The sequence below is a fragment of the Alosa sapidissima genome, chromosome 15 (assembly GCF_018492685.1).
Source record: "Alosa sapidissima isolate fAloSap1 chromosome 15, fAloSap1.pri, whole genome shotgun sequence".
NCBI lineage: Eukaryota > Metazoa > Chordata > Actinopteri > Clupeiformes > Clupeidae > Alosa > Alosa sapidissima.
In genome coordinates this window covers 26883908-26894512 of record NC_055971.1, presented here as the reverse complement: position 1 = coordinate 26894512, position 10605 = coordinate 26883908, and the positions used below count along the sequence as shown (strand labels likewise).

Sequence of the window (10605 nt, the reverse complement as noted above, 5' to 3'; positions counted from 1 at the left end):
GGGTGTTGAGACAGACACACACATCCCTTGCACCTTTTGTGACCTCACACTGATGCAGAGAGCGCAGGTGTGTTTTACGAGTGATCTTATCCTCCCTTACCACATCTCATCCACCTCTACAGGATGTATGGACAAATGCTTAGTATGGTTGCGTCAGGCTGTATTACAACCTCGACCGTGCATTCATTTCTGTTAACAGACCACCGTGTCGTCCATTATCCCTTACTTGTTATGTTTACACATACAGTACAGTGCAGATATGATTAAAATATACAGACTACAGTATGTCTGAATATATATATTTTCTATTCCCCTTGATGTCATTACATTGAGTGTTGTTTTGTTAAATATTATATATGTATTCCCACTGCGATCTGGCATTTCACCTTTCACCACATCATTATGTCAGGATTAACTCACTTACAACTAACTGATCTCATCTTCTCATCTAATCTGCACTGACATTCTCCGAGTGTCTGAGAGTTAGTGTAAAGGAGTGTTTGTGTATGTGTTGCGTGAGTGTGTATGTGTTATACACCTGTGCCTACGTGCTTTCTGTGAAACTGTGTGCGTACATGCAAAGAAGGAGGTCCAGATTCCTGGAGAGTACATTCATCAATAGACTCTACTTATAAGCACCAGCATCTGACACAGCATTGCATTTCCACTATTAAAGCCAACGTCAAAACACTTTGAATGACAGGCATCTCAGAATTGAATGGTAAGCCGGTCTGTTCATTTTTAGGCTTCTTTAGTATGCGTTACAACATACAGCAAGAATAATTTCACCTTTGTTTAATTTGCTTAAGCTGATTTCAATTTTATTTAGATACTAATTGTATTTTGATGTAATGGAATCTTATATATATATATATAATGAAGGCAGAACATCTTTGATAAAGTGCAACTAAGTGAAATGCATAGAGGCATCTCCTTTCAAGGGATTTGAGGGGCTGAGGCATCCTCATCTTGCTATTCAACAGGTCTAAATTATGTCTTAGACCTGTCAATTTCTGTTTAGGAACAGAAAGTCCTTTTTAAGATGGCTGTCAGTTTGACATTGGAGGAAAGACAAGCACATGTTGGGCAGACACCTGTGTGTAGTGATTTAGACTGGGGAAGGGGCTGGGACTCTCAGGGACGGCTGATACACACTGCAAACCTCTTCTGCAGCAGTCTCAGCTGTCTCGGATTTCATTTATTTGATCTATTTATTTTATTTATCGATGACTCCTCTGACATCATAAATACATACTCCAAATGACCAGGTACAAGATAAGCACAAGCAAAGGACATGTTAATATTTTGTTTATTTGTCTGTTTGTTTTGTTGTTTTGTTTCTATTTGCTTCATACTGACTTTCATGCAAATATAGCTGAGCTGATACATGCAACATTCAGCCTATTTTGTCATTCACTTCTTATTTCGGAGAGGAAAAATACATATTTTCTCTTTGGTGGAAAGTGTCCAGACAATGACTAAACGCTCATGCTAATGAACCTACTCAAGCTTGGCATGACAATGTCAAACAATGAGGGTGTCAGCTTTCACTTCATGCCGAAAGCTGAAGCTCATGACAAGTGATAAATTAATCATCTGATGGATGACAGTTGTCCATTTCACAGCCCATTTGCAATGTGTATCTTTCATTCTGCACTAAGACAAGCAAGCATAAAGAATGTGTACGTGCGTGTGTGTCTATGTGTGTGTGTGTGTGTTTGTGTAGAGGGGACGGGGGGTTGCTGCTCTCTGGAGCTATGTTGTGTTGTGCTTCTTGACAGAATTTCTGTATGTGAATGCTGCTAGAATTTAGATAGCAGTTGGCAGTGGATATATTTGGAAGATATGTTGTATGTATGAAGAGATGATACAAGGACCTTTAGGTATACTTTATTCAAAGAGCAAAACTGTATTTGCTGGTTTGATGGCCAACATATTAATATGCTTAAAGGTGCCATGTGTAAGAATTGAGGTAAAAAATATCCAAAAAATGAGCTACACGCATCAAAAGAATGGAAGGAAATAAGGGTGATGTCATTAAAAAAAATGACAAGGTATAGTGCTGAAGAGATATCAACCTGAATTAGCATGCTAAATTACTAGCCACAGCCCGACAAGTGTCATAATACCAGTTTCGGCCATGGGAGGCAGTATGCGGGTAACATAACCGCCAGCCAAACTGCAATACACGTTTCTTGGTTGTTACTCTAGGGTAGACCAACTCACTTTCTGGAGGTATACTGCCCCATCTTTTATGGAATGTGGAGTATGAATTGATTTTTTGGCAGACATTACACATGGCACCTTTAAATGTGACTGGAGGTAATTTGAATTGATTTTGTAATTGTTCTAGAGGACTTTCAACAATCGTTACTTCACTTGCTACGTGATGGGGAGGGGTACAGTACACAGCCTCTATGCATGATGTTCATTTCACACCATTTCTATACCGTCTGAGACTTCTTAACCCTTATATTCAAACCATATCAGCACTTTTGATTCGCCAGTTGTTGCCAATATGGATTACTTTGCACATGCACCTTACTAGCTTTGCACCTACTAACACTTACACATTGAGTGATTTTCAAACTGCCGTACAGTTCAGTATATGCTATAAAAAAAAATCTATAAAAATATATATATAAATATCAGATAGATATTTGGCATTCTTTTTTTTTTTTTTTGAGAACATTTGTGTAGATAATTTTTAGTACAGATAACCCCATATAACATACCAGCACTTGTGATAAACAAGTCTTCAAGGATTCATAGCGAACCATCGGAGAGGAGCCAACCAAGGCTCTATCAAAGATAAAAAACAGGATTTACCAGACAGCCATGTCATGCTCCAGAGCTCATAGACCTCTCCGCCCTTCTTCAAATAGGATTGTCAAGAGACAAAAGGACATATCATGAAACAATCTTGATATCTTTTTTTTTTCTTTAAATCTCTCTCTGTATTCACCAGTAGCAACAGAATGTGTGTACTGCATGTGTGTACTGTAGGTGTGTATAGTTTCACCTCCAGGTCCGCAGTGGCGGTCTTACCTTGTATGACGCCCTGGGTGAGGCAAAGTAGCATAAAGTATGTAAGGCGCACACTCCCCACATGGTGACGTAGGATTGACGTGCAAATGAGCTATAGAAAACTGATTAGCACAAATGAAAAAAGTATTATTTTACGTGCTGGTGCCGCCCCCCCCCATGTGTCATGAAAAAATGCCGCCCCAGACGGCAGCCCACTTCGCCCCTTGCCAAAAACCAAAGTCAAAGTCAGCTTTATTGTCAATTTCTTCACATGTTCCAGACATACAAAGAGATCGAAATTACGTTTCTCACTATCCCACGGTGAAGACAAGACATATTTTACCAATTTAGGTCCACAGACAAACATAACATTCAAGTAAACAAAAAGTAAGTAAATAAGTAAATAAAAAAGTAAGTAAATAAGTAAATAAGAGGGCACATATAATAATGAAAAAAATAATGAAAAAATAAGAGCAGCAAAATGTGGTTGAAATTGTGCATAGACAGTCAATAAAAATAAAAATACTAGTGCAAATTCAGGCCAATAAAAGGCTTGGGTAGTTCTGTTTGACCTAAGTAAAGTGGCAAAGTGAAAGTGGCATAGTGGTGCAAGTTATGTAAGAGCAGCAGAAGTGTTGTGTTTTCAGGACAACAACACCAGTTGTAAAGTGTACAAGTGTGCAAGTGTGCAGTGGAGTAGTGCAGGCGGCCATTTTGGGTCCAATGTCAGGTCCGTTAGTGTTGCCTTATGTCATTGGGTAATGAGGAATTGAGAAAATAACATGTGAGATGCAATTTCCATTCCCTGTTACATGCCAAGGAATACTGGAGCAATCAATTTCAAACAGACCACATGAGCAATTAGTAGTTAGATTGGGAGACAGATTAAAGAGTGAATAGAAACTGACAGAAGGTTTCAGTCACATTAGATAAGGCTCGGGTAAGGTCTGAGTAGGTGTATTGGAACGTTGTTGCATACTAAGCTTACATACACAAGATTTGAGGTATTTGAAAGGGAGATTTAAGAAAATAACAAGAAAAGAAAATAATAATTGAAAGGCTAAAAAAGTCAGAGCTGTAGACAACTATGATGAATTTGTTTTGAGTATACAAATGTGTGTAGTGTCATGGTTATAGCACATAACATTCTGCTCAATATTGTAAATACATTTTGATATGGTACTGAAAGGTTGGCCATATCAACTGACTGTTATTTCAGTTACATGGTCATAAACATTTAGATGTCTTGATGCAGTATACAGTATTTCATCATCTGAGTTATAATTTTGTGTTATCCAAGGTCTAGTGGGAGAGGAAATAGACATCTGAGTGTTCTTGCCAGAGCACTTCACCTTTGACCTTGGCCAGCCCCTACACCTTGACCTCCAGCTTGGTGAATCATCCCACCTCTCGGCACTCACCATGTCTGTGTATCGCAAGGAGTCAGCGGCAGCGCCGAGCTACAGCAACAGCTCAACACGTGAGAGAAACCACCTTAATTGACCTGTTATTATTCACATGCATTTACAGCATCTTACAGTCGTTAAAGGAGGCAACATGAAGCATGTTGTATTTTCAGTTAGTCTAAACACATGGCAGATTCATGATGATTTAATTAATTTATATTTGTTGTTTTTGTTTTTAGTTATTGCACAAAACAAAGCTCTGGGAAGTGTGATGTACATGTTGGGAATGAGAGACTTCATCAGAGACCCTATGGATGTCACATCTATTCTGTACATCAGCAACCTAACCTTGGAAGATGAGACACCCCCCGCGCCAAACTACCTGCTCCAGTCGTTCCTGCGTCGCCTCTGGCTCTACCACCCGGATTCCAGAAACCCCTCATGCAGCTCAATGCCTGAGAAATCCTGGCCAGGCACATGTCCACCCACTGTAGATGAAGGTCTTGGGGAGGAACTCCGGTCTGCAGTGAATCCACTGGATCTAGTCACTGGTGTGTACATGTCCTCCAACAGTCTTCTTCGCCAGGAGATCACAAACCACATGGTGCAGTGCAACTTTGCAGTGCCTCTTCTTCTTCCGGCTGTTTGGCCCGATGTCAGTGGCACTCTTCTGCTATGGCCCTTTCGTGGTGTGATGGGGATGCAAAGATCCACCTCTGCCAACCCTCGAGATGTTCAGATGAAGAATATGGCTTGTTCCAGGATGCCCTTGATCTCTTGCGTCAGGCTGGGAAGCTGTGGCATCTCCAAGTCCAGGGTCCTGAACAGAGTGCTGAGTGGCCCACGCAAGAATTGTGAGTTTTTCGTCCACAGAGACATGGACGGAGGACAGCTCCCTAGGAGCATCTCAGAAGGCATGGTGGAGGTTGGGTGGAACCTGCCCTTGGGGGATCCAAATGGGGACACTTTTTCTCGACCCATTCTGCTTGCCAACTTGCGCGGAGATGCAGCCGCCTGTGATCGACCTTTGAGCCTTGTCAGTCGAGGCTCCGGAGTCCTTGTTGTGTTCTTTGAGATGCTCGGAGAAAAAGAGCTGGCGGCGCTCATCTACTGGAGAAGCCTTGCATGCCACATGATCCTTGTAGACTGCTCCCGAGGACACGAGAATGCAAGTGATAGGGAGAGGCTTGCCAAATTTCTACGGAAAGCAGTAAAGGAGCTGGAACTGGAAGAAGAGATGGTGGTATCAGGATGCAGAGGAGATGAAGAGGAGCTTGCTGTCCATTTGATAGAGGCCTTGGATCACCTGATCCCTCACCTGCATGCTGTGAACCTTGTGGATCTGGCTGGTATCGGTCTTGATCTCAGCTACAACGTGGATGAGGATGAGATTTGCCGAAAAGCGTATGACGAAGCTGAGGGGGTTCTGAAGGGAATGGAGGACGACCCTGTTCAGTTCAAGGAGGAGCAGCTACCTCTGCAAGGTGCACAGTGGAAACGACTTGCTAAAATTGAGAAAGAGCAGTGTCGAAACCAGGAGGGTGAAGGTTTTAATCAAAGACATCTTAAAGAGGAGGAGGAATACATTCGCCAACAGATGAGGAAACATACAGTGACACCAGCTATGAAAGGCTTCATAGATGCCCTTACAACCATCAACTCTCTCAAACGAGCTTATTTCCTGAGCTGGATGAAAACCCGACTGGGTGCTGTACAATGGGATCAACTTTCCCAATCCGTAGATCCACTTTTGGACCAGCAGCCTTTGGTTGAACTGGAGGGATGTCCATCTAGCCACTCTTTCCTTGGGCTTGAACACTTTTTCCGTGAGATGGGGGTGATGTATGAGATGTGTTACCACAGCGCATGCAAAGACTCATACATAACACGACTCCCTAATCTTGCTGCTGAGCTCCTCATGCATGGAGTGCCTTTAGAAATCTATGACGGAGATGCCTCTTGTGTCCCCATAAATTGGGTGAACAATGTCCTGATTCATCTACAGAAGAAGCTGTCACTAAACTTGAGGTTGAAGGTAATTACAGCTTTCGGGCTCCACAATTCCAAGAATGCCGACATTCTTACAACTCTCTTTGGAGCAAGCTTCCTGAAAGGCAGCTACAGACACGCAAAGGGGGCCTTCATGCTTCTAGTTATCATACCTGAGATGCAGAGGTGGATGATGGAGTGTGACCTATTGCTTCTCATCAACATGGAAGGTCTAAGTTATCCGGAGATGGAGGAGGGTGAAGAGAGTTTGGCACATGATCATGAACTGGCAACTTTTGTCACTGGACTCAGCGATGTGCTGCTGCTGAACCTGAAGGCAGAAAACCAGGCTGACGTGAAAGACACCCGCCAGATAGCGGTAAGTGCTCTCCTCCGCACCAAGGAGATGGAGAAAATGCCTGTGTGCCAACTTATGAGTCAGTGTGAAGGAGCTGACACAAAGACCTTGTCCTTGCACATGAGTCGCGTCATTCAGATTTTGTCAATGGAAAGGACAGGAGAGGACCTTGACTCAGTTCAACTGCCTACAGAGAACAGCAATCCCTGTATAATGGGCCCATGGAATGACAGAATTGTGTATTTACCTCTCAACCCAGAGTGCAGCAAGGCAGCACTGGAACTGAAGAACAATCTCTTCTCCACAATTCAGAAGTGTGCCATGAAGAACCAGCCAACACGTCTTCCGCAGTTCATGGAGTCAATCTACCAGCTCTGGGAAGCAATCAAACATGAAACCTTCCCCATTCCCTTCAACAACACTGAAGTGGCTGATACATTTAGCGGTGTCTGTAACAAACTGCTTGACGGGGAGCAAAACCTGGAAAGTCACATGCAGGATTGGTTGGGAGGAGTTGATCATCGCATCTCAGACCTGAAGAAAAACAGGAGAAACTCAGAGGCCATCCTAAAAGCACTGGAGGATGAGACCACAAAGGAGATTAAGTCTGAGGGTAGGAAAATGCAAGTGATTCTGGAAAATCACTTCAATAGAAGTGATATTAACTTCAAACTTGTTGATGCTTACAAGCCAAACTTTTTGAGTTTTGTTAATATGTACCAAACGCAGAAGACCGGTCAACTAAACAAGACACTTGAGTCTGCCACAGATGTATATGACCTCTCTGCCAAGGTCAAGGCTTTGCAAACAGCCATTGAGGCTGCACTGGAAGTCAAGTTGCGAGCATTGCTGGCTGACAGTAGGGTGAATGATGCAAGCTTTTTAGACAGCAAGTTGGAAGAAGAGTTTGCAAGTGTTTGGGATCAAATACCAACAAACTTGGAACAGAAACCAGTAGAGGTACAAGATATTGTTGACAACGTGAAAAAGCAATTACGTAATAATCTAAGAATTCGGGTCTTGCAGAAGTACATAGACAAACTTGAGTATGTGGGAAAGACTGGTGTCTCTGAGGTCTTTGAGGTGCGGAATGATCATTTTGGGTTCAAGAGCAAGGTAAAGAGAACTCTGCAAAATGACAAGAAGGAGGCCCCAAAATTTGCAAACAGGATGGTCGAAGCGTGTGACCGCAGTATCCTTGAAAACGTGAAGAGAAAAGACAATTATAAAGACAGCTACACAACTGAAATCCTCGAGATTGTTGACAAGGGTTTAAGCACAAAAGACTTCAATGTCAACTCACAATTTGAAATCGATCTCAAAGTCTACGTCTGCAACAAAGCTGCTTTGGCTTTTCTGGAGATGCAGAATAGGTTGATCAGGCAGATGAATTCAAAGGAAAAATTCCTACATGACAACAAGAAAAAATACATGCTCGACTTCATGTACCAGTTCCGCAAGAGGGACCAGTGCCAAACAGCCACCCACACCTTCATCAACCTTTGTCTTAAACCTGCAGCCCACAACTATATCCAAAGCTCCTTGGGAGCTGCCATCTTGGAGGACATCTTGCAGAAAGATGATGCCCGGAGGTTTATCTCACCCAGTGAATTTCATTACAACATCCTTAGGGACTTGATCACTGAAGACAACTTTGAGAGATTCCTTGAGTATCTTCAGTCCGGTGAGACCTTCAGCCGCAAGAGCATCCAGGCCATTTTGACAGGCTACTTTTCTGGGACTGTAGTGGTGGATGACAGGAGAAAGCAACGCATGGAGGAAATCTCTGACAAGATGCTTAAAGCCGTCAATGAGGTGACAAATGACACAAGCGGTGGACAAGGCAACATCCGAGAAATGTTACTAGCTGTTTGTGACAACCTGACAAATTCTGGTGGAGTGAACGTGCCACAGGACACTCTGGAGGGACCTTTGTTCGACATAAACACCCATCGTGACATTTTTGTTGCAAACCTGCGGGACTCGTTAAACGAGATAAATCAGGAACTGAATCAAGACCTGCGTCGGACCGATAAGGCAGTGGATGTCTCGCCTGACCTGCCAGACGAGCTGCTGGAGGCCTTGTTTGACAAAGTGAAGGGATGTGGGAGAGAGTGCCCCTTCTGCAAGGCGCCCTGTGATATGGGGGACAAAGACCACACTCTTCACAGCTCGCTCTGGCACCGACCCAAGGGCTTGCTGTCGTACCACTGCTCCGACTCTGCAAATCTCTCCCACAGCACATGCTCACAGGAAGTGAGTGGCAAAAACCAGTTCCTGAACAAAGACACCGGAGACAAGCCAGTCCCTTACAAGGATTATCACACCATATATCCCGACTGGTACATCCCTGAGAGAGAGGGAAGCAGCACCTACTGGAAATATATACTAATGAAGTATAATCAGAAGTTTGCCCAGGCGTATCAACGTGACCCAGCTGATATCCCTATGGAATGGGAAAGGATTCAGCAGGCGGATGCTCTGGAAAGCTTGCGCAAAACTTTCCACTCATAGGGAATGCTAATACAGTACTAGCCACCATCATGCTATCCATCATTATCCCTTGGTACTAAGGGATCTGTGTTCTTTAATATTAACCCATTATGTGATGAAAAAAATGGTGATTGTGATTGTATTTGCAAATCATCCTGATAATGCTTTATGATGGGTGTGATTTATTATATTTACTATGTGTGATTGTTATGCCCCATTTTAATAATTAATGGTTTGTAATGCTCAGTGAATAAAGGGGTTGAAAAGTGTGATGTACATGATTCTTTACCCACATACACACACACACAGAGAGAGAGAGAGAGAGAGAGAGAGCACATTCACTTGTTGCAAAACTCTAAATACTCTCCTAATCAGTCAAATTAGTTCATCTTTATCCATACAACTCCCTGTAATCTTGCAAACACTCAGAGGCGGACAGAGTACACAGCTTCATTACTTGAGTAAAAGTACAGATAACCTTTGCTAAATTTTACTCAAGTACAAGTAAAAGTACAACAGCCAGATGTCTACTTAAGTAAAAGTACTGAAGTACTTGTTTTTAAAAGTACTTGAGTATCAAGAGTACATGAGTAGCCTACATTTTCTAAAGATTACATAACTACTGCCACAGTGCTTACATTTATGTACAGAAACATCCTACATGGAGTTATGAAAAATGTTAATGTTAATACCTTGGAGAATGTAAAATGAATTGGAAGTAAAATCAAGTCATTTTCATCTTTTTACCATGTTGCCAGGGATGGTCAGTATTTCTAATACATGTATTTAAAATACGTATTTCAAATACAAAATACTATTTTGTAATTGAAACACTTGAAGCGGAAACTATCATTAACTTGTTCAGAAAATTGAAATAGTCTGGCGAGGTGGGGCCACAGGTTGGCACATTCCCGGGATGGACCTGCTGCGTCTTCATCCATTGTTTCGTCCATGGTTTCGTCTCTTATTTAAATCTGACCATGGAGTTGACTTTGGCGGAAAGCTGAAGGTGATTGCTGACCCAATCAGTGACGCATGCACAATCCAATCACGTTTGAGAGGGAAACAACAAATTGAGGGTTTCTGAGATTTTTCTTTTTCCTTTTTTTTTTTAGAAGTAGTAACGGGTACTCACAGTTATGGATAGAAATGTAGTGGAGTAAAGAGTACAATATTTGCCTCTCAAATGTATTTGAGTAAAGTCATGAGTACTCCCCAAAAATGATACTCGAGTAAAGTACAGATCCCTCAAAATTGTACTCAAGTACTGTACTCCGTTACTGTCCGGCTCTGCAAACACTACAAATAAACTTCACACTGATACACACACTG

The 10605-nt window shown here is 42.4% G+C and overlaps 1 protein-coding gene across 1 annotated transcript; it reads left to right on the top strand.

Moving 5' to 3' along the window:
- Window positions 1–614: 614 nt before the first annotated feature.
- si:dkey-202l22.6 (up-regulator of cell proliferation) lies at window positions 615–9542 on the top strand. The gene is made up of 3 exons (XM_042062898.1): window positions 615–721; window positions 4328–4507; window positions 4673–9542. Exons 2-3 carry the CDS (start codon window positions 4450–4452, stop codon window positions 9292–9294), a joined length of 4680 nt encoding a protein of 1559 aa, XP_041918832.1. The 5' UTR covers window positions 615–721; window positions 4328–4449; the 3' UTR covers window positions 9295–9542.
- The last annotated feature ends 1063 nt before the right edge of the window (window positions 9543–10605 follow it).

Coding starts and splice junctions, on each gene's coding strand:
- si:dkey-202l22.6 (XM_042062898.1), top strand. CDS start 4,450: ATGTCTGTGTATCGCAAGGAGTCAGCGGCAGCGCCGAGCTACAGCAAC. Junction 4,508..4,672: donor CTACAGCAACAGCTCAACAC/GTGAGAGAAACC, acceptor TTTTGTTTTTAG/TTATTGCACAAAACAAAGCT.